General features: G+C 48.1%; 1 protein-coding gene across 1 annotated transcript in view; it reads right to left on the bottom strand.

The window, feature by feature from the left end:
- Window positions 1-23,729, bottom strand: part of LOC120916837 — a 78,302-nt gene that overhangs the window by 29,041 nt on the left and 25,532 nt on the right. The window contains exons 17-25 of the mRNA XM_040327781.1: window positions 20,490-20,643; window positions 19,896-20,009; window positions 18,523-18,618; window positions 16,899-17,039; window positions 15,482-15,559; window positions 13,861-14,008; window positions 12,259-12,408; window positions 12,016-12,088; window positions 9,341-9,526 (exon numbers count right to left, since the gene is read on the bottom strand). Coding sequence (XP_040183715.1) covers window positions 9,341-9,526; window positions 12,016-12,088; window positions 12,259-12,408; window positions 13,861-14,008; window positions 15,482-15,559; window positions 16,899-17,039; window positions 18,523-18,618; window positions 19,896-20,009; window positions 20,490-20,643 — 1,140 coding nt within the window. The remainder of the gene's footprint in view (window positions 1-9,340; window positions 9,527-12,015; window positions 12,089-12,258; window positions 12,409-13,860; window positions 14,009-15,481; window positions 15,560-16,898; window positions 17,040-18,522; window positions 18,619-19,895; window positions 20,010-20,489; window positions 20,644-23,729) is intronic.

Below are 23,729 nucleotides of genomic sequence, written 5' to 3'. Positions count from 1 at the left end.
CTCAGTTTGAGAATACATTTAGACATACGACGGGCTTAGATTCGGAGTTACGTCGGAGTATCTGCTGATACGCCGGCGTAATTCTATGTGAATCTGCCCCTTAGAGCGTACAGGTGTGAGGGGGCTGAGAACGTACAGGTGTGAGGGGGGCTGACAGCATACAGGTGTGAGGGGGGCTGAGAGCGTACAGGTGTGAGGGGGGATGAGAGCGTACAGGTGTGAGGGGGATGAGAGCGTACAGGTGTGAGGGGGATGAGAACGTACAGGTGTGAGGGGGGCTGACAGCATACAGGTGTGAGGGGGGCTGAGTGCGTACAGGTGTGAGGAAGCTGAGAGCGTACAGGTGTGAGGGGCGCTGACAGCATACAGGTGTGAAGGGGGGCTGAGAGCGTACAGGTGTGGGGGGCTGAGAGCATACAGGTGTGAGGGGGATGAGAGTGTACAGGTGTGAGGGAGGCTGAGAGCGTACAGGTGTGAGGGAGGCTGAGAGTGTACAGGTGTGAGGGAGGCTGAGAGCGTACAGGTGTGAGGAGGGCTGAGAGCGTACAGGTGGGAGGGGGGCTGAGAGCATACAGGTGTGTGAGGGGGGCTGAGAGCGTACAGGTGTGAGGGAGGCTGAGAGCGTACAGGTGTGAGGGGGGCTGAGAGCGTACAGGTGGGAGGGGGGCTGAGAGCGTACAGGTGTGAGGGGGGCTGACAGTGTACAGGTGTGGGGGGGGCTGAGAGCGTACAGGTGTGAGGGAGGCTGAGAATGTACAGGTGTGAGGGAGGCTGAGAGCGTACAGGTGTGAGGGGGGCTGAGAGCGTACAGGTGTGAGGGGGATGAGAGCGTACAGGTGTGAGGGGGGCTGAGAGTGTACAGGTGTGAGGGGGGCTGAGAGCATACAGGTGTGAGGGGGGGCTGAGAGCGTACAGGTGTGAGGGAGGCTGAGAGCGTACAGGTGTGAGGGGGGCTGAGAGCATACAGGTGTGAGGGGGATGAGAGCGTACAGGTGTGAGGGAGGCTGAGAGCGTACAGGTGTGAGGGGGATGAGAGCGTACAGGTGTGAGGGGGATGAGAGCGTACAGGTGTGAGGGAGGCTGAGAGCATACAGGTGTGAGGGGGGCTGAGAGTGTACAGGTGTGAGGGGGGCTGAGAGTGTACAGGTGTGTGAGAGGGGATGAGAGCGTACAGGTGTGGGGGGCTGAGAGCATACAGGTGTGAGGGGGCTGAGAGCGTACAGGTGTGTGAGAGGGGATGAGAGCGTACAGGTGTGGGGGGGCTGAGAGCATACAGGTGTGAGGGGGGCTGAGAGTGTACAGGTGTGAGGGGGGCTGAGAGTGTACAGGTGTGAGGGGGGCTGAGAGCGTACAGGTGTGAGGGGGGCTGAGAGCGTACAGGTGTGAGGGAGGCTGAGAGCGTACAGGTGTGAGGGGGGCTGAGAGCGTACAGGTGTGAGGGAGGCTGAGAGCGTACAGGTGTGAGGGAGGCTGAGAGCGTACAGATGTGAGGAAGCTGAGAGCGTACAGGTGTGAGGGAGGCTGAGAGTGTACAGGTGTGAGGGGGGCTGAGAGTGTACAGGTGTGAGGGAGGCTGAGAGCGTACAGGTGTGAGGGGGGCTGAGAGCGTACAGGTGTGAGGGAGGCTGAGAGCGTACAGGTGTGAGGGAGGCTGAGAGCGTACAGGTGTGAGGAGGGCTGAGAGCGTACAGGTGGGAGGGGGGCTGAGAGCATACAGGTGTGTGAGGGGGGCTGAGAGCGTACAGGTGTGAGGGAGGCTGAGAGCGTACAGGTGTGAGGGGGGCTGAGAGCGTACAGGTGGGAGGGGGGCTGAGAGCGTACAGGTGTGAGGGGGGCTGACAGTGTACAGGTGTGGGGGGGCTGAGAGCGTACAGGTGTGAGGGAGGCTGAGAATGTACAGGTGTGAGGGAGGCTGAGAGCGTACAGGTGTGAGGGGGGCTGAGAGCGTACAGGTGTGAGGGGGATGAGAGCGTACAGGTGTGAGGGGGATGAGAGCGTACAGGTGTGAGGGGGATGAGAGCGTACAGGTGTGAGGGGGATGAGAGCGTACAGGTGTGAGAGGGGATGAGAGCGTACAGGTGTGAGGGGGATGAGAGCGTACAGGTGTGAGGGGCTGAGAGCATACAGGTGTGAGGGGGCTGAGAGCGTACAGGTGTGTGAGAGGGGATGAGAGCGTACAGGTGTGGGGGGGCTGAGAGCATACAGGTGTGAGGGGGGCTGAGAGTGTACAGGTGTGAGGGGGGCTGAGAGTGTACAGGTGTGAGGGGGGCTGAGAGCATACAGGTGTGAGGGGGGCTGAGAGCGTACAGGTGTGAGGGGGGCTGAGAGCATGCAGCTGCTGGATTGGGATGTCTCTTTTGGGCAAAATATAATTTCCTACTGTTAAACCTTGAAAGCACTAATGACTTATAATACATTGTTCATTTTCATATATGACGTTGTACATGTGTGCACTGAAGGACTTGGATAGCTAGTGGGCGTATTCGGTGGGATGACCAGTGGGCGGGCCCTGGGAAATGTTGGTGGTCAGGCCTGGGGGGGCCCAAGCCTCAAGCTGTCCAGGGGGCCCCACAATTTCTGATGGCTGCCCTGGGGGTGACCCTTCATGAGTTGGAGGCTATGAAGTGGCTGGGAAGACTCCAAGAGAGAACTCATCGTACAGATGTGCTGGCTCAACCTAAAGTAGGGTGATCAGACATTCACGGTTTCCGGGGACAGTCACGGGATTAAGGACACTGGGCCATATTCTCAGAGAAGTTACGATGGAGTATCTCAGGATACTCCATCGTAACTCCCTTTTTTGGCCCGTGTATCTATGCTCCTGATTCTCAGAATCATTTTTGCATAGATACACTTAAGGGCCCAGATTCACGAAGCAGATACGACGGTGTATCTCAGATACACCATCGTATCTCGGATTTTTTCTGGTCCTATCTATGCGCCTGATTCATAGAATCAGATACGCATAGATAGGGCTGAGATCCGACAGTGTCACACTGTGTTACACTGTCGGATCTTTTTTTTGAATTAAAAATGGCGCCGGGGGCGTTCCCGCTGATTTACACTGAATAATATGTAAATCAGCGAGATACGCGAAATTCACGACCGTACGCGGACCCGACGCGGTGTTCTTACGTCGTTTCCGTAGCGCGGTACCCGTCGTATACTTACCCCTGCTAAAAGCAGGGGTAAGTATTGTTAAGTATGGCCGTCGTTCCCGCGTCGATTTTGAAATTTCCTACGTCGTTTGCGTACGCCGATTCACGAACACGCGCGTCGCAAGTCTAGATCACGTCGCAACCACTGACGTCCTATTGACGTCAGTGGGAGCAATGCACGCCGGGAAATTCCCCGGACGACGCATGCGTATTTAAATCGGCGCGGGAGCGCGCCTGATTTAAATATGACACTCCCCTAGCCGCGGAATTTGAATTCCGCTGGGGGATTTAGGATCCGCCTTCGCAAGTTTGGAGGTAAGTGGTTTGTGAATTAGCCACTTGCCTCCTAAACTTGCGGGAGCGGATCTTAATTCACGTAGAACGAGCGGATCTATAGATCCGCTGATCTACGTGAATCTGGCCCAAGATCCGCCATCTGTAAGTCACTTACACTGGCGGATCTTAAATGCAATGACGCCGGCCGCCGCTAGATGGCATTTACATGAAGGAGTCATTTGCATATGCAAATGATCCTTCTACGCCGATTCCCGAACGAGTTCGCGTCGCGTAACCGTCGCTAACGTCGTTTGCGTAAGCGGAAACTTACCCCTGCTATATGAGGGGTAAGTTTCCGCAAGTCTCGCGTAGGCCATGTTACGGATGGCGTCGGGTCCCCGTCGTGTTTTTTCGTCGGGTACGTCGTTTACGTAAGTCGTTCTTGAATACGACTTTACGTCAATGACGCACACGTCGGCGTCATTGACGTTTTCCGCCGAGAACTGGAGCATGCGCACTGGGCTTTTTGCAGCCCGGCGCATGCCCAGTTCTTTTGCATCGGGGGCGCGCTTCATTTGAATAGAAGCCGCCCCCTTGGAGATCCGCCAGGCTACGCCGGGACACTTACACTCCGCTGTCCCAAGTTATGGAGCAAGTGTTTGGGGAATACAACACCTGCTCCAGTAAGTTGGGACAGCGGAGTGTAAGTGCCCTAAGCGAAGCAGGCGGAGATTCTTTCAGAATATGGCCCACTGTCACCGGTTTTGTCCCCGGATGGGATTTGAACAGGGGCTGGGGCAATTTCAAAGACAGTCAGTGCAGAATTAGAAAAAAAGATATCTGATTTACCCCCGCTCTGCCGCTCCTACTAGCTTAGGGGGGTTGTATTTTTTCCATTATCTGTGCCCCTTTCTGATGATCATGTGCTGGTCGGAGCCGAGGGAATATTTTTTCAGTTTCGGGTGTATGCCCATTCAGCTCCAATGGCATGTTCTTCTGCCTTGGCTCAAGTCCATGCCAGCCACCTGCCTATCTCCTTGACTTCCGTGGTGGACTGAACTTCCTCCGCTCCCCACCCAGTAGTAGCCGGGGCCCGGAGAGTGAGACTTGACAGGCTGTAAGGGCAGGCGGTGGCGGCGACGGCCAGAGAGTCACTGATTGCTGCCATTACTAGTAAAACTAGTACAGGGATGGTGGGAACCCCTCATAATGGGCACAGCAGATATTATATATTATCTAGTCTATCTTAGCTTGCAATGTTTCTGATGGCCGCTAGATGGCGCTTCCATTGCGGCCGGCGTAGATTATGTAAATGAGGGGATACGCCGATTCACGAACGTACGCCAGGCCTACACCGTCGCATTACGTCGTTTCCGTAAGGCCTTAGGCGGCCTAAAGTTATTCCACCTATGAGGTGGAATAACAATGTTAAAGTATGACCGCTGTTCCCGCCGCAAGGTTCAAAATGTTTGCGTCGTTTGCGTAAGTCGTCCGCGAATCGGGAGTTACGTTGTTTACGTCCACGTCGAAATCAATAGGTCCATACGGCCTACTTAGCCGCAATGCGCACTGGGAAATGTAGTTGCCCGGGGAATGCGCAGTGTCAAAAAACGTCAAAAAACGTGAGGTCAAGTCTCATTTCCATACAACACGCCCCCCTCCAAGTCATTTGAATTAGGCGCCCTTACGCTCGCTCGTTTTAGGCTACACCGCCGTAGATTAGCAGGTAAGTGGTTTGTGAAACACTACTAGCCTAACTAATTTACGGCGGTGTAGCCTAAACAGGCTAGGCTAGGCCGCCCTAAAGTTAGGGCAATGTTTGTGAATCTACCTATTAATGTAAATTCTTATGGCAGAATCTTACCTGTCCCACAAGTCACCTGGATGGAAGCGTACAGGAGGAGGACGGGGATCAGAGCTCCCATGGTTGTGTAAAGTGTTGGGAGAAAGAGGCGTATGATGTACATGTAATACTGGCAGAGATCTGCACAACAGACATTACTGGCTGGCAGCTGTCCAGAATCGCTACAGATCTGTCAGGACATGAAAACCTGGAGTGTTCCCAGAATCCTCCCTGATAATACCTACTGTGGCTGCCTCCGAGGACAACGTACTTGTCGGGTCAATGCAAGGACAAGTCTGATCATTGAAGGAGAACACACTGAGCTCCCAGCATAGCCAGAGAACGGACCACGGTGTGTTCTCCTGCTTAGCGTGGTCAGTTTTTAGTTGGAAAGCAGAGGGACTGGCAGGAACACCAGGGATTTCACATAAAGGAAGCAATACAAAGAGATCTGGATACTTTCTCATACAAGTACATGGCACTGCAGGAACATGAAATGTTGGGGGAACAAATGCTTTAAGGCAAATAGGCTGTCCACTTTGCAAAGTGCAGTTGCCCTCTGCAAATTCAGTTGCTCCAGAGCTTAGTAAATTAGGTAATGCTTCACTTAGCAAGGAAAAAAAATAGCATTTTTGCTTGCACATGATTGGAAGTCAGAAGAGCTTCTGCTCATTTACTAAGCTCTGGAACAACTGCACTTTGCAAAGTGCATAGGGCCATATTCTTGTACTTTTTAGGCGGGCGGCGCGTAAGCCATTTACACTCCGCCGCCCCAACCTACAGGAGCAAGTGCTGTATTCCCCAAACACTTGCTCCGTAGTTTGGGGCGGCGTAGTGTAATTGGCCCGGCGTATCCCCGCGTAAATCCAAGGGGGCGGCTTGTATTTAAATTAAGCGCGCCCCCGATTCGAACGAACTGCGCATGCGCCGGGCTTAAAATAGCCCAGTGCGCATTCTCCAGTTCTCGGCGTAAAACGTCAATGACGCCGACGTGTGCGTCATTGACGTAAAGTCGTATTCAAGAACGACTTAGGGAAAACGACATACCCGACGGGAAAAGACGACGCAGACCCGACGCCATACTTAACATGGCGTACGTGGGACTGGCGTAAGGTTACCCCTCATATAGCAGGGGTAACCTTATGCTTACGCAAACGACATTAGCGACGGTTACGCGACGCTAATTCGTTCGGGAATCGGCGTATCAGGCTCATTTGCATAAACAAATGAGACCTGAACGTAAACGCCACCTAGCGGCCGGCTGGGTAATTACATTTAAGATCCGACAGTGTAAGTGACTTACACATGTCGGATCTTAAGCGTATCTATGCGAAAATGATTCTAGGAATCACTCGCATAGATACGCGGGCCAAAAAAGAGAGATACGATGGAGTATCCTGAGATACTCCATCGTAACTATACTCAGAATATGGCCCATAGTCTTTTCGCTTTAGTAAATCAACCCCTAAGTATCTCCATTCTGCCCAATATCCCACCCTGACAGACATTTTGGCCCAGATTCACGTAGGAGTTACGACGGTGTATCTCCAGATACGTCGTCGTAACTCTGAGTGCGGGCCGTCGCAACTCGCGCCTGATTCATAGAATCAGATACGCCTCACAGTTGCCTAGATATGAGCGGCGTAAGTCTCCTACGCCGTCGTATCTTAGGGTGCATATTTACGCTGGCCGCAAGGTGGCGCTTCCGTAGATTTCCGCGTTGAATATGCAAATTAGCTAGATACGCTGATTCACAAACGTACGTGCGCCCGGCGTAGCAAAATACGTCGTTTACGTAAGACATACGCCGGTGTAAAGTTACCCCTCATAAAGCAGGGGTAAGTCATGTTAGGTATGGACGTCAGAAACGTACGAACAGCGTCGTATTTTACGTTGTTTGCGTAAGTCGTCCGTGAATGGGGCTGGACGTAAGTTACGTTCACGTCGAAACCATTGACTATTTGCGGCGTAATTTTGAGCATGCGCACTGGAATACGTTCACGGACGGCACATGCGCCGTTCGTTAAAAACGTCAATCACGTCGGGTCACGAATCATTAGCATAAAACACGCCCACACTAGCCTACTTTGAATTACGCGGGCTTACGCCGGCACAGTTACACTACGCCGCCGTAACTTTGGGTGCAAGTTCTCTGAGAATACGGGACCTGCCTCACTAAGTTACGGCGGCGTAGTGTATCTGAGATACGCTACGCCCGCCTATAGATAGGCGTGTCTACGAGAATCTGGGCCTTTATTTTTAAGAGTTTCATTCTGCTTTAACTTCAGCTCATAAATCCACATTGATATTTATAGTGTCATAACTTCCAGACCTACAAGTCGCCATTGTTGGAAAATTCATGAAAACGATTCTAATGCCGCGTACACACGATCATTTTTCAGCCTGAAAAAAAAACGTCATTTTTCAGCATGTCCAAAAAACGACGTTTTCCCAACTTCAACCCTAAAACGACGTTGCCCACACACCATCGTTTTTAAAAAATGATCTAGCAAAGCGCGGTGACGTACAACACGTACGACGGCACTATAAAGGGGAAGTTCCATTTGCCTTTGGGCTGCTTTAGCTGATTCCGTGTTAGTAAAAGACGATTTGCGCTTTTCTGTCTGTTACAGCGTGATGAATGTGCTTACTCCATTTACCAGAACGAGCGCTCCCGTCTCATAACTTGCTTCTGAGCATGCGCCATTTTTTTACGTCGTTTTAGCCCACACACGATCATTTTTTACAACCCGAAAAACGTTTAAAAATGCAGCATGTTAGAATTTTTTTTTTTTTTCAGAACCTGAAAAATTATGTGAAGCCCACACACCATGGGCCAGATTCACGTAGCCCGGGCGCAGCGTAACGTAACCGATTTACGTTACACCGCCGCAGATTTTCTGTCTGATCCACAAAGCACTTACCTGGAAATTTGCGGCGGTGTATCGTAAATCCGTCCGGCGCAAGGCGGGCCAATTCAAATGGGGCGGGTACCATTTAAATTAGGCGCGCTCCCGCGCCGGACGTACTGCGCATGCTCCCGTCGCAAATTTCCCGACGTGCTTTGCGCGAAATTACGACGCGCCGACGTTTTGTGAATCGCGACGTCAAAAAAGAGTTACGCCGGGAAAATGAAAAAATAATTCAAAAGCGACGCGGAAAAGACGGGCATACTTTAACATGGTGGAGTAATTTTCCACTTTGTTAAAGGTGCCCTATCTTTGCGACGGAAAACTAACACTCGCGGCGACGTAACGACGGGAAAAAGCTTTGTGGATCGCCGTAACTCCTAATTTGCATACCCGACGCTGGTTTACGACGCAAACTCCCCCCAGCGGCGGCCGCGGTACTGCATCCTAAGATCCGACAGTGTAAAACTATTACACCTGTCGGATCTTATGGCTATCTATGCGTAACTGATTCTATGAATCAGTCGCATAGACAGAACAACAGATACGACGGCGTATCAGGAGATACGCCGTCGTATCTGCTTTGTGAATCTGGCCCCATGATTTTAAATGAAGTTTTTGAAAAACAACGTTTTTTTCATGCTGAAAAACGATCGTGTGTACGCAGCATAAGAGGGATCAAGTCAGGAAATAATCAGACAAAATATATTTACGGTAAAAAACTAAAACATTTATTTGTTTGTTTTTTTACAGTATTTGGAGAATGGAATATTCCCCCCCGCTGGTTCACAGCGGCTCAGTGCTATTAAAGAGTGAGTCAGGGCGGAGCTCCCTTTTCACAGGGCCAATCCACACAAAACTGATATTTGAGTTATGGGTCAGAGCTGGCAGGATGAAATGTGATGTCCCGGTGTTCAGTGATTACTCACTCTCTGATTGGAATAAAACAATTCTGCAGCAGGAGAAAGACTCTGTGGTGGGGGGGCGGAGCTGGGAACACCATTACAGAGTCCCCCAGAGAGAAAAAAAAATACTAACAGCCAGTCTCCACCCACAACTGAATTATCAGCTTTGAGTCACTTTGGACTTTAATCGTCTTGCTGCAAAATGCTTTGGAATGGTGATTTACTATAAGATCCAGAGGGATCTAAAGCTCGCTGTGCTCCGCCTTCTCCTCTGATATCTTTTGGATTTTCTCTGGGAGTTTTTTGTACCAAAAGTCATATTTTGCGTCTTTCAGTCTCTGAGCGGCCTTCTGTTTCGGGTGAATATCAATCTGCAAATAATCTTCATCCTGGTCAAACCGCGGCCACTCAGCCAGGCCGGGTCCATTGGGGTTACTAAAATAAGATGAATAGAAAGATAAATCAACATAAAAAAGGAAGAGGGAAGGGGAAAGGTCTGCATAAGAGGAGCTTACACTCTAAAATCCACACACCATTATACATTTATATAGCTCTGACATATACCAAAGTGCTGTACGGGCAACACTGAGCCAGTCACATCAGTCTCTGCACCAGAAGAGCTTACACTCTATTGCCCCCTCCCTTCCCCCACAGTCATGGGCGTCCGCTCCATAGGGCAGGGGGGGGGCAATTGACCCCCCCCCCAGGAAAGTCTCGTGGCCGCGGGCTGTCTGAGCGGTCCCGGGTCGGATGTCACACAGACACAGCGAGCAGAGTGAAGCTGCCTCCCCCTCCAGTGTTTATGTGTACACAGGGGGAGGGAACCTGCTGTGACCCGGCCGTGCTGATGGCTGATCTGAGGTACTGAATGGGATGGGGGAGGGGAGGTCCCTCTGTGCTGAAGGGGTGGTCTGTGCTGAAGGGGTGGTCTGTGCGGAATGGGGGGGCTGTGCTGAAGGGGGGGTCCATCTGTGCTGAATGGAGGGGTCTGTGCTGAATGAAGGGGTCTGTGCTGAAGGGGGGGGGTCTATGCTGAAGGGTGGTCTGTACATTCTCTAGGCTATATTTATATGGACATAGAGTGAAGCTGAATTATCTCAAGAGCTATTTCACACTGCCAACTGGCCGCCTTATCATCGTTTTAGCTGCGCTATTGGGCCGCTAGCGGGGCGCTTTTAACCCCTGCTAGCGTTTAAAGAAAGGGTTAAATGTGTATCGCCGCTGCGGAAGCGCCCCTCCCTCCCCCCCCTGAAAAAATTTCAGCGGACGCCCATGCCCACAGTCACACAGTATTATTATACATGTATATAGTTCTGACACAGGCAAGACATACAATATATACTCCATATTGATACAATTAGGAATTTAATCCAAGGCCTTAACATTGCAAGAAAAAGAAAAAAAAATTACCCACCAAGGCACTATCCCCATGATAAAGCTCAGAGGGGTGGGGCGAAACACGTTGGGGGGTGTGGCCTGGTGGGAGTCCAGGCTGAGGTTGTCATTTCACTTCTTAATACCTACGTGGATGTGAAGCATCAGGGATTTCCTCCTCTCTCTCTCTAGCCACCAAGGCACTATGAAGGACATTTCCCCCCAGCTCTTGAGTGCGCGTGACATTAAGAAATAACAGAGCTGCGTATTTCTCTGCAAGGTCATAGAGAAGCCTTCACCATTTTTTTATAATTTATGACTATGTATTCACATTTTTGTACAGTAAAACCTTGGTTTGCGAGCATAATTCGTTCCAGAAACATGCTTGTAATCCAAAGCACTTGTATATCAAAGCATTTTTTTTTACAGGATATAAAAGAGAAGAGAGGCGCCTCTAAGTGTAGCAATAAGTTGCTAAATGTTGTACCTTCATTAAATGTAACCATATTGCTACACTTAGAGGCTCCTCTTCTTTTTTTATACTCAGTTGTGACATGACGCTACTCCAGGGTTCGACAAATCCCGGGCGCCAGGTCGCCATGGCGACTAGAAATGGTGATCTGGCGCCATCTGGTGGTGAGCCGTTGCTATTACAAGTTATTACCACCAGATGTGTGAGCTGGCGCCATCTGGTGGCGGCCGTTGGTATTACAAGTTAAGCATTACAAGTTAAACAGCCATTCTAATGTAATTTTTCACTATTTTTCACTATTTTCACTGCCATCTTCTTCCCTCTAATTAGAACCCCCAAACATTATATATATTTTTTATCCTAACACCCTAGAAAATAAAATGGCGATCGTTGCAATACTTTCTGTCATGCCGTATTTGCGCAGCGGTCTTACAAGCGCACTTTTTTGGGAAAATGTTTTATTTTTAATTAAAAAATAAGACAACAGTAAAGTTATCCCCATTTTTTTTTAATATTATGAAAGATAATGTTACGCCGAGTAAACTCATACCCAACATGTCACGCTTCAAAATTGCGTCCGCTCGTGGAATGCCGACAAACTTTTACCCTTTAAAATCTTCATAGGCGACGTTTAAAAAAAATCTACAGGTTGCATGTTTTGAGTTACAGAGGAGGTCTAGGGCTAGAATTATTGCTCTCGCTCTACCAATCGCGAGGATACCTCACATGTGTGGTGTATACACCGTTTACATATGCGGGCGCTATTCACGTATATGTGTTCGCTTCTGCGCGCAAGCTCGTCGGGACGGGGTGCGTTTTCTGGCTCCTAACTTTTTTAGCTGGCTCCTAGATTCCAAGCAAATTTGTCAAACCCTGCGCTACTCTTATATCAAGACATCGCTTGTATATCAAAGCAGAATTTATTAAAACATTTCTTGCAAAACGCTCTCAAACCAAGTTACTCTCAAACCAAGGTTTTACTGTATAAGCCCAACCATGATTGGCCTCTTTATTACTGGTCCAATAAGGTCAAGCCCAGCAGTGCAGCTTACTGAAGACCCAATTATTTGAGTCTTACCCGGTCCGAGCGAAGTTGGCCCAATATTTCATGACGTTTTTACTGAGGACCTTTTCGTCTTCCTCTGATTGGCCTGGTGGAGAAAAGAGAAGAAGTGACAATCTGGAAAATTCTACAGGTGCCGAGATACAACAAAGTGATAACCGGATTTCTGATGGTTCACAGATGACCGATCGCTGAATCAGCCTACGAAGTCTGTGGGCTAAATGGTAGAAGGTGCAGTAGTTGGGAAAGTGGATTTACCTGAAAATAGAATACCGTCACTGAGGAAGGGTCCTCCAATCACAAAGAAAACCTCATCGCCATGGTCGGCCTTCACAAAATCAGGCTTCATGTCTTTAAAGAGAGATGGACGACGGCGGAACTCGTAGAAGTAGACGGGATATCCAGAATCTGTGAGAAGAAAATAGATTACTATCAGAACTAGAATACATAGTTGAAAGGCATCTAAATTCGTAATGAACCCAAATCTAGGAAGAAGCGACTTCCCTTTTCTGCTGACCCATCAATTCATCCAATAGGTAGGAGTTTCCGATACTTACCTAGCAGCATCCCTGGGCTCCCCTCAACTGCCAGGATCCCTGAACTTCTTGTAGGTACCGGCATCCCGGGTTTTTTAGCTTTCAGCATCCCCAAGCTTCATTCAGGGTCAGGCCAGGGTCTCCAGGTTTTTCATTAACTGCCATCATCCCCAAACACCCTTCAGGTTCCAGCATTTCCAGGCTCCTATTAGCTACCAGCATTCCTTTGTTTTACTCAACTGCCAATCACCCCCAGGTTCCCTTTAATTGACTCAAGCCCTGGGATCCCTCCAGCTGCCAGCATCCCCAGACTCCCTCCAGCTGCCAGCATCCCCAGGCTCTCTCCAGCTGCCAGCATCCCCAGGCTCCCGCCAGCTGCCAGCATCCCCAGGTTCCCGCCAGCATCCCCAGGCTCCAGCCAGCTGCCAGCCTTCCCAAGGCTCCCGCCAGCTGCCAGCATTCCCAGGCTCCCGCCAGCTGCCAGCATCCCCAGGCTCCCGCCAGCAGCCCCAGGCTCCCGCCAGCTGCCAGCATCCCCAGGCTCCCGCCAGCTGCCAGCATCCCCAGGCTTCCACCAGCTGCCAGCATCCCCAGGCTCCCGCCAGCTGCCAGCATCCCCAGGCTCCCGCCAGCTGCCAGCATCCCCAGGCTCCCGCCAGCATCCCCAGGCTCCCGCCAGCTGCCAGAATCCCCAGGCTCCCGTCAGCTGCCAGCATCCCCAGGATCTCTTCAGCTGCCACTGCCCCTGGACTGCTATCAATTGCCAACATTCCTGAGCTCCATTCAACTGCCAGCATCCCTGGGCCCCCATCAGCTACCAAAGCAATGTAATGGGGGCAAGAAAAATAGCTATGTTCAGGCTATGTTCAGGCAGTCCACCATTTGTCTGGCATTATCATACCACCCACCACTGGTGATGGAAGGAAGGAATTGGGTGACACAGCAGTGGACAATGACTTGGGACTTTAGGGCATATACCCGATTTCTCGTATACACAATGTTAACATCCAAATCAAGTAGCAGTTATGTAGCCAACTACATAACAAGGTTTCTTTATCTGTAATAACGTCCAAACTATTGGCAGAAATTAACATTCACTATGGAACCAATAGCGTCCTGTCCTATTATAGGTTCAGAAAGTTGACAACTAGACGGAAAGCCAGCTCAGCGCAGTTAAATGTGTCTCTCCAGGGCAAGGAATGCATTTCATGGATTACCAGGACCAATGATCTCATAAAATGTTCGGCTACTGCAATGCAAAGATCTGCCGGATTTGTTTGGGTATTTTCATACAAATAGGAAATCAGGAATGTCCTGGACTCACCTCTGTGATATTTTGCAGTTTTCAGGGCCGGCATTACAAAAATGAGGTCTCCACACAGGTCCAGTATTCTGTTTCGGACTTCAACGGGATCTGCCTCACCCCCAACATATTCTTCGACCAGCAGCGGGATGGCGGCTCCTAATGATCCCTGCAATGACAGAGATTGGATACGATGTTCATCACCAACAGAAAGACCGCCATCCATAAAACCAATTCAAATAGGAACGCCCAGTCCCGTAGCTTATACCCGGAAGCGGCGGAGAAGATCTCTCTCTAAAACGGTAAGTACTGCTTCGATTTTAAAAAAACGCCCGATTCCCCTTGACAAAACGAGCCTCAATCTAATGTTAAAAATTGAGTTTTTGGGTGAACCTCCACTTTAAAGTGACACTAAAGTTTCACATTTTTTTTTTCTAAATTACAAACAAGTCATACTTACCTCCATGTCTTCTGGCGTCCCCTGGCGGCCCTCCGCGCTTCTGATAACCCCCTCTGGGAAGCGCTCTCCCAAGGGGGTTACCTTTCGGGCACGCTCCCGAGTCCTGTAGCTGCCGACTACAGGACTCGGCCCCACCCCCCACGTCTTCGGCCCCACCCCCCATTAAGGTGGGAAAAAAAAACATGAATCTTTACAACACCTTTAAAAAAAACTGTCTGCTGCTGCGGCAGCCATGGATAGATGTATGCATCTATCCATGATGCATATAGGGGGTGGCGAGGAGAGAGGGGGCGCCCCTAATGGATGGGCCACCACTGATCATCACCCTTATGGCCCGTACACATAATGGGGTAACGACTGTTTTCGTCCGATATTCGGATCGTGTGTACGGGCCAATAGTCTTATGCTATGTGCAGAGTCACAAGAGTAAGTGTGTTATGTTACACATTGTCTGGCAGGTAAAACAGCTCCTATATACAGTATGTGTTCTGCCTGTAAGTCTTGCGGACTGTCCCTTTAAAGGGGTTGTAAAGGTACAATTTTTTTTCCTAAATAGCTTCCTTTACCTTAGTGCCGTCCTCCTTCACTTACCTCATCCTTCCATTTTGCTTTTAAATGTCCTTATTTCTTCTGAGAAATCCTCACTTCCTGTTCTTCTGTCTGTAACTACACGCAGTAATGCAAGGCTTTCTCCCTGGTGTGGAGTGCCGTGCTCACCCCCTCCCTTGGACTACAGGAGAGTCAGGACACTCTCTCTACGTTGCAGATAGAGAAAGGAGCTGTGTGTTAGTGGGCGTCCTGACACTCCTGTAGTCCAAGGGAGGGGGCGAGCACGACACTCCACACCAGGGAGAAAGCCTTGCATTACTGTGTGGAGTTACAGACAGAAGAACAGGAAGTGAGGATTTCTCAGAAGAAATAAGGACATTTAAAAGCAAAATGGAAGGATGAGGTAAGTGAAGGAGGACTGCACTAAGGTAAAGGAAGCTATTTAGGGGGGAAAAAAAATTGTACCTTTACAACCCCTTTAATCCTCAGTTGTATTCAGTCAAGCTCCCTTGTCAGAGGATTAAAATGTTGCTAGCACAGATGTAAAGTGAAGCCATTAAACAATGTAAGCAATGATAATACACAGTGTGCATCGTAACAATGACAGGTGTGGACGCACACAGACAATCGTACCATGAAGGGGTTGCTCTGCATCCAGGAGGATGCAGTCTCTTTATCCATTCCTTCCAACAATTCAGTCATATTCATTGCCTGCAAGTGATGAGAAAATCAATAAGATGAATAAAATGATCAATAACTTCAATTACAAAGAAAACCTCAGATGCTTTGGGGTCACCTTGATTATTTTTAAGGTTGAATGGTTTTTAAATAGCTGATTTAGACATTTTTTCGTTAGCAAAATTACCGTATATAAAAATGTTGCTCCAATTAAAAAATGTTGCATCTTCTGCACTTTCTCATATATCATTGACAATGTGACAAACTCCATCACACTTTCCACACGTCAATGCTCAAGTATTTTTTTGTGCATCGAAATGACATGTAAATTCATTCTATGCAAATGAACAAAATTACTATGCGGATCGAGGATGTGTGAATAGGGCTAATACCACATTACAGCCACTAGATGGCACTCAATATCATAGGAAATAAGTATGATCCTCAGCTCCATCTAGTAGACAATTTACGTTCACGTCGAAAGCAATGACATTTTGCGGCGGATTTTCGAGCATGCGCACTGGGATGTTTTCACGAACGCCGCATGCGCCATTAAAAAAAAACTTAAAATACACGGGGTCAAGCAAAATTTAAATAAAACACGCCCCCCACATCCCCATTTGAATTAGGCGGGCTTACGCCGGCCCACATACGTTACACCGCCGTAACTTAGGGCGCAAGTTCTTTCTGAATACGGAACTTGCGCCCAAAGTTACAGCGGCGTAACGTATCTAGGATACGTTAAGCTGGCCGGACAGATACGCTCAGGTATCTGAATCCAGCCCATAAAGTAGTATTTTCCCCATTCACACTTTCTTTTTTCATCAATAAATATCCGGTCTGTGGTGAATATTTGATTTAGCACCCATTTCTACAGAACTAATTTACATGCCGTTATGGTTAAAGAGCAGCTATGTTAAACAAAACAAACGCACAGCATTTAATACCGGGTTTCCCCGAAAATAAGACCTAGAGTTATTTCCTAGGAGGGCTGCAATATAAGCCCTACCCCAAAAATAAGCCCTAGTTTGAAATGCTTGTAAAATCCTATAATCCACTCAATTACAGTATTATATAATGTACAATGTGTGTGTTTCTGTAATATAATTGCGGGGAAGAGAACTCTGGCGGGTCACAAAAGTGCAGAGCGGCGTAATAACAAAGGTATTTGGCACAAATGGGCGGCTGTACAAGGTCCCAGGGTAGGCTTTGCATACTATATGGCCCCTGTTAGGCCATGTGCAAGAAGCCATAGGATGCACCCAAGACACCAGACGTGAAAAACATTAGGTGGCAGAGTTCCCCTTTACGCACTCCTAGAGCCATCTGCAATCTATGATATCAGTGGAGTCGTATGGAGCATGTCTCTTACCGTCGGGAGAACCCAACCGCATTCCTGCTCCACCACACCAGTCATAAACTCAACCGGATTGTTCTCTTTTTCCGCCAAGATCTGCTCTGCGGGTTTTGGGAGGAAGACGCCATCAACAGTTACTGGGGGAGTCACAAATTTCTGCAGAAACAGAAAAGGGAAGTGTTTTACATGATAATCCTCCAATGCTTGATCATGCTGAAACTATCACTATCATCAGAGCTGGTGACTGAAGTCAATGGTAGGGGTCCACATACCAACAGTTTTTAAAATGCCTCGGAGTCAATAGGGAAGACCAATGGTTTTTGGTGGTTTATAAATTGGAAATTCTATAATTGTCTAAAGCAGTGGTTCTCAACCTGGGGGTCGGGACCCCCTCGGGGGTTGAATGATGATTTTCCAGGGGTCACCAAATCCTGGGCTGTTCCTGAAAACTGCGCTGCTCTCCCAGCCTTTTCACAGCCACCCAGCAGGGCTGTTCCTGAAGCCCGCAGCCGTCCAATCAGTTCACCGCATGGCTGGGGGGGCAGAGACTAGAGGTCAGCTGACTTGTGAGGAATGTGAAGTGGGAGGGTCTGGAAGAGACCCTATCTCCTGATTTCAGCATAGGTGTCACTGCTTCTAGACTCAACAAAGCCGGAGACACAGTGAGTAACACTACCTGTGATTATAGTTGCCATTATAAGTCCCCACTACAGTTCTCAGACAATCAGAACTCCCCCCAGCATTGCCACTCATCCCCCCCCCCCCACCAAGGAGTAAGAGAAGGAATACAAATAAAGAATACATGGAAGGGAGAGGAAAAGAGGGGACAGAGCAAAGAAATAGGAGATAAAGAACAAGAGAACAAAAAAAAAGACGGCTAGAGAAAGGGATGGGGGGGGGGGATTAAGATAGAGAGAGATAAAAAGGGAAAGAGTGGTACATCCTAAAATATACCATAAGAGGTTTAAATATTGTTGGAGTGGAAGGGACTCAGGGAGCGCTAGATGTCCGTGGGTTAGGGGGCAAATTACTTGCCTTGACTTGGGTACTCATAACCCAAGCTACGAAAATAATTTTACTGTTAGGGGTCCCCACAACTTGGGAAATTTTATCAAGGGGTCACGGCACTAGTAAGGTTGAGAACCACTGGTCTAAAGGAAGAGGGAGGTCTGGCTGTTCCTAATGTCACACGGTGGCAAATTAAAGGGGACGTACCTGTACACCCATCTGCCTGTCGGTGCCATTCTGTCGACTTCAAGGTGACTTCTAGGCAACTTGTACCCATAGATTTCAATGGAAGTTGCCTCCAAGTCGGATCTCCATTTATATTGAAGCGACTTTACAGGAAAAATTAAATAGTTTACCCAGGCAACCCCCTCTCTCCCACAGAGCCGATTATTCTGTGATTGGCAACAGTCAAAGTCGCCTGTCCCAGAGGCAACTTTTAGTTGCGTTCTAAGCTGCTCAAACCCAATATACAAACTTTGCTTTACATATCTGCCAAACGTATTTCTGCTGAAATGGATGACCACCTACACTAAAATACAATGGCCGATCCTCTGAATGAGAACCATTTGGATTGATAACACTTGCGGTAACCAGCTATGAAGGGGCATTATATAGGTGAATATACAAATACCATAGTAGAACTTATGGAGAGAATTTCCTCTTCAGATTTTGCTTTCAGACAATCCGCCAATGACGCCAGATCACAGCCGGAAATGTTGGCGATTATCTGCAACAACAAGATAGCGTCTGATTACAGGACAGTGGATACTCAGTCAGCTGTGATGTCATTTCTGAATAGATAGAAAATCTCATCCTAATGTGAAACAGTTTGTGCACCTTGACAGAATAGAATTCACCATATACCAAGTCCCTTCCCACTGCAAGACTCCCTTCCCTTATCTCCATCCTCTCTCCCCATCTCCGTCCTCTCATATTCTCTCATCTCCTCCTTCTCTATTCCATCCACTCATTCCTCCCCCACAGCTCTATCAGCTCTTCCCCTCTCTATCCTTCTCCATCCTTCTCATTTCTTTTTTTTTTTTTTAAATCCCCATAGACGACGCTTTTTTTTAAAAGTGTATTTTGTGCGTGTACTCGAGAGAGGAGCCGGACTGCAGGAGTTTGGAGTAGGCAGGCCTCCCCCAGAGGCAATCTGCCACCTTTCTCCATGCCCCGGGGTGACAATGGCGGGTGTGTAAGGGGGTCCTCCCACACAGCCCGCCCTACCTGCTCCGCTTTGAAGCCCAACGGGGCAGAGGGACTCCCTATAAGGGAGTGAGAGGATTTGCCCGCTCAACCAGCCCCGTTAGTCCTTCGCCTCTCTTTTTTAGAGACCGCATGGTCAAAGTACGTGCATGTTAACCCAATTTCGAGTGCGTGTAAGTGTGGTGGTTTTTGTGGGAGGGGGGTGGGCGTACTAAGCGCAGGCTTACCTCGCATAGCACACCCACCGGGAGCCGGGCTGAGACCACCAAACTCAATTCACATGTAGCCGAGACCGGGATCCGAACCCCTAGCTGCAGAGGTGAATGGCTTATCAGCACAGTGCCAATCACGTTGAGCCACCGCAGCTCCCTCATCCTTCTCATTTCCATCATCTCTTTCTCTGTCCTCTCTTCCCACCTTCTCTTTGAGGATTTCATTCCCTCAATCTGACACATACACTGAAGCAGGTAATACCACCACCCAGGTGTACTTCTGGTAATGCAGGATAACTTTTAGTGACCCCCGGATCCGTGAGAAATCAAATGAGACACGGAAACAGATTTGAGTGTGTTTATAAGATCTCTGACCTTTAGAGCCGGGTCACACAGGGGCGACTCGTCAGGCGACTCAGCAACCTGACAAGTCGCGTACATTCTATTACATACACGAACCTGTCGCACGCTCAGACATTTGACCTTATGACCTCCCCTAGTTATTTTTTCAGTAACAACCAGACAGGTCATTTCACCGCTCAGTGTGTACAGATTTCGCATATCTGCAATCAGCGCCGGGACTTACATTCCGCACAAAGATGGTCTCCTCGGCAGCCTTGGTGAACATCCCTGGAACAAGGGCCGTACCGCTCTCAGCGATGGCTCGGTGGAACAAGCCCTTGGCTAGTGGAGACAAGACCTGAATGAAGACGACAGGAAGAGATTAGCAACAATGTATCACATCCATGAGACTTGCCTGTAGTGAAGGCTCCAGGGCTGTCATCCTCATCCATGCTTTATTATGTTAAGGAAACTAGTACTGAGAAATATAGAGGCTGATAATGCTGACCTCCTTAGGATGCCAGCTTATTGGTTCTTTGTGGTTTTGATTCTTTGAGGTGCTGCCCAGGACCAGTAAGCAGATCATAAAATTGATTTCTTTATTTGTTCCAAGTCAAAGCCTTAGAAAGTACTGAAACCATTGGATCAGCATGACTGCAGCCAGAGATAGTGTTCTCATTAGAGGTCACTAGCTTGTTCCAGCTTGGTGGCTCACTAGGTATTGAAGGGAGGATGATGATTCTGGAGTTGGCACTTTTGAAAAAAAGTCAGATTTGGCAGCTCCCACAAATTTCACTTTTGTTATCTTATAGAAAAAAAAAGTTTTTTCTATAGTTACCAATGCAGAGACACTCATCCCACCAGCGGACTCTCCAAATATGGTGACAGAGTCTGGATTGCCCCCGAAATCTGCGATGTTCTCTTGTACCCAGTGCAGTGCCTCCACCTGATCCAGGAATCCATAATTTCCTGGAGCTTTGCTGTCCCCGGAGCTGAAAAAGAAAATGTTCCAGAGATCATGCGACAGTTCAATAAAATAATGGTCTTCTAGAATAAAGCCACGCTCCCTAATGGCGCCATTCACAGTCTCCTCTTCTGCTTCCAGTAGTCAGGCAGGTCGTATTCAAGTGAGGAAAAAAAATGGCTACGTTAGTTCTTTTCCTGTGCCACGTACCTCCTGAATCTCTGAGAGAATGAATATTACAGATTGTCAAAAAATTCAGCTGTTCTAGAGATAGAGGCATCTGAATTTATATGTAAATCTTGACTTTTTGTGCAAGTCAAGCCAGGCCCCACCCCCTACCACCTCCTGAGTCTCACTATTAGTCCTTTTATCGCTTGGCATCTTCAATCTACATTAATGTTGTCAGGCAGAGCTCCTTGTGGCACAAAACAATTAATCAGCATGGCTCCTGATTATGTCACAAATTTTCCACAAATTTCTCCAGCATATTTGAAAGTACATAAGTATGTAAAACAAAATTCATGAATTGTAAAAAAAAAAAGAAGAAGTTTCAAACAAAACTTTTGTAGTGTAGCATACTCTACCTTTAGGTGGGTGCTAAGTGCAGGTTTTATGTTAGCTGCCAGTGCAGGTAAATTTAAGCAGGCCTATGCTGCGAGCTAGGCCTGTTTGTTTTTGATATGAGGGCGAGGAGTGGTTTAGTGTAGCAGTATGTGACTGACATGTACTTCAGCTCTTGGGCGCCTCCCCTGTTTTTAGAGGAGAATGTTCTGGAAAGGGGGCAGGGCTGAGTACTGGAGTAGCATGGGGTGTATGTAGGAGCTTTGACCAATCCCCAACTAGGATTGGCAGTTGGTATATTCCCTCAGTCAGCCTGCTGGAGGGGGAGTTGTTGGCTGGGTGAACTGAAGGATGGAGTGCTATACTTTCGTGAAGGGAGGAGCAACCCCATCTGGGGGGGGGGGGTGACTCCAGCAGAGGATCTCGGGAGCCTCTCCTTACACTGTCATTGAGAGGTGTCCTGGAACACGAGCTGGAGAGACAGTTGGTCTGCATGTCCGGGATAAATCATTCAGGAAGGACTCGGGGCAGGTGTCGGTGAGGGAAGGCATAGTGGAGATCTGGAATAGGCATGCCAGGGTGAGCTGAGAGGGAGCCTTTCCTTACACAGTCACGGCAAGGTGTTCTAAAACAGTGTAGAGCCAGAGAAGAGACAGTGGAAATTGTGTCAAATCGATGTGGCCTGAGGGTGTAGGATTTGCAAGTCGGGCTTGCTAGGATCAGTAGTCCATCACCAAGAAATCCTTTAAAGTGACTGCTATGGCCATAAAAGGGATACTGCAAGCCCCCAGCCTATTCAAAACCATCAATTAACACTACTAGGTCTTATTCAGAGTGAGGCCTAGTCTAGGGTGACCAGATATCCCTGGTTTCTGGGAACAGTCCCCGGATTGAGGACACTGTCCCCAGACCAAGTCTGTCCCTGGTTTTGTCCCCGGATTGGATTTGAATAGGGGCTGGGGCAATTTCAAAGACAGTCAGTGCAGAATTTAGAAAAATAAAAACTTCTGATGGGGGTGTGCTGGTCCTACTAGCTTATGGGGGTGTATTTTTTTTCATTATCTATGCCCCTTTCTGATGATCATGTGCGGAGGGAATATTTCTTCAGTTTTGGGTGCATGCCCATTCAGCTTCGCCCATTCAGCTTGGCTCGCATCTTCTGCCTTGGCTCAAATCCCGACCAGCCGCCTGCCTGCTTATCTCCTTCCCTTCCCTAGGGGAGTGATCTTCCTCTGCTCCCCACCGTTTAGTAGCCAGAGCACACAGAGTAAGACTTGACAGGCTGTGAGGCGGGCGGCGGCAGGCAGAGAGTCGCTGATTGCCGCCATTACTAATAAAAAAAATATATATATATATATGTGTGTCCCCGGATTTCATTTTAAAAATATGGTCACCTTAGCTTAGTCAGTTCAAGATGGTGGGACAGGAAGACTGATCTGTGACAGGAAAGTGATGTGCAGGAGAAGAGTCCTGAGGTAAAATCTGCAAGGAGAGTGTAGAGGCGGGAAATGTTCTGAGGTGAAAAGTCTGTCAGGATTAGTTTCCACCATTTTGTCCCTTCTGAAGAAATATATTTCTTCAACCACTATAACAATTTTAAGTGTTATTCTATCCTATGGGCATCCCATGTCCCTACTCCCTATACAAGTTAAACCCCTAATAAAATGACAAAAACAAAAAAAAAGACTTTTCATTGACAGAGTGTGTCTAATGGATGTCTGGAGTGACAACCACCCACTACAGTATAAAAAAAAAATGCATACATTTTTTTTCACCATTTTAGACTATTAGCCCTCGTTCACATTGACTGCGGCTTTGAAATCATGCAACTTCATCTGAAATGGCACGTTTTTCAAAGCCGTATGTCAGTGCGACTTTGGTTGTGACTTCATGCACAGATGTCTATGCAAGTCGCACGCGAAATCGGCAAAAGTAGTGCAGGAACTACTTTGTCAAATCGATGCGGCACCACAAAGTCAGCGTCACACCGATTTGAACAGTGCGATTGCCGGAAATAGAATGCAACGTGTCATGCGATTTGACCTGTCCAATGTGAATGAGGGCTACGGAAACAAGAAAAAGAGCAGAGTAGAATAATTTTTTTGTTCTTAGTCTGTTAGTCAACTACTATAAAAAAAAAAAATGCAAGCAGATAAAATTAGCAATGCATTCTTCCCATTTTAGTCCATAAGGCAACTTATACAAAACCTTGAAGCAGAGAGAAACCATAAAAAAAACATTTTTTTTATCTATCAGGCAACTCTATGCAAAAAGAAACCCTATGAGCAGAGAAATATAAGACATTTTTTCCAAATTTTTAGTTTGTCAGTCACATATTTTTAATCTAAATTTAGTAAAGAAAAAAAAAATGCAAGCAGAGCAAAATAAATAAAAAACAAATGCATTTTTTTACAGGTGTGAAGTCATTTAAAAGAAAAGTTAGTCTGTTATGCATTAAAAAAAACACCCATATGGCCAGTGTAAAAAAAAAAAAAAAACCTACAATTTTTTTTTTACATTTTTGCGGCAGGAGGAGGCGGGGCCAAACTTGAC

The sequence above is a fragment of the Rana temporaria genome, chromosome 11 (genome assembly GCF_905171775.1).
Source record: "Rana temporaria chromosome 11, aRanTem1.1, whole genome shotgun sequence".
Lineage (NCBI taxonomy): Eukaryota > Metazoa > Chordata > Amphibia > Anura > Ranidae > Rana > Rana temporaria.
Note: the sequence above shows the minus strand (reverse complement) of the source record. Positions and strands in the feature narration are given on the sequence as shown.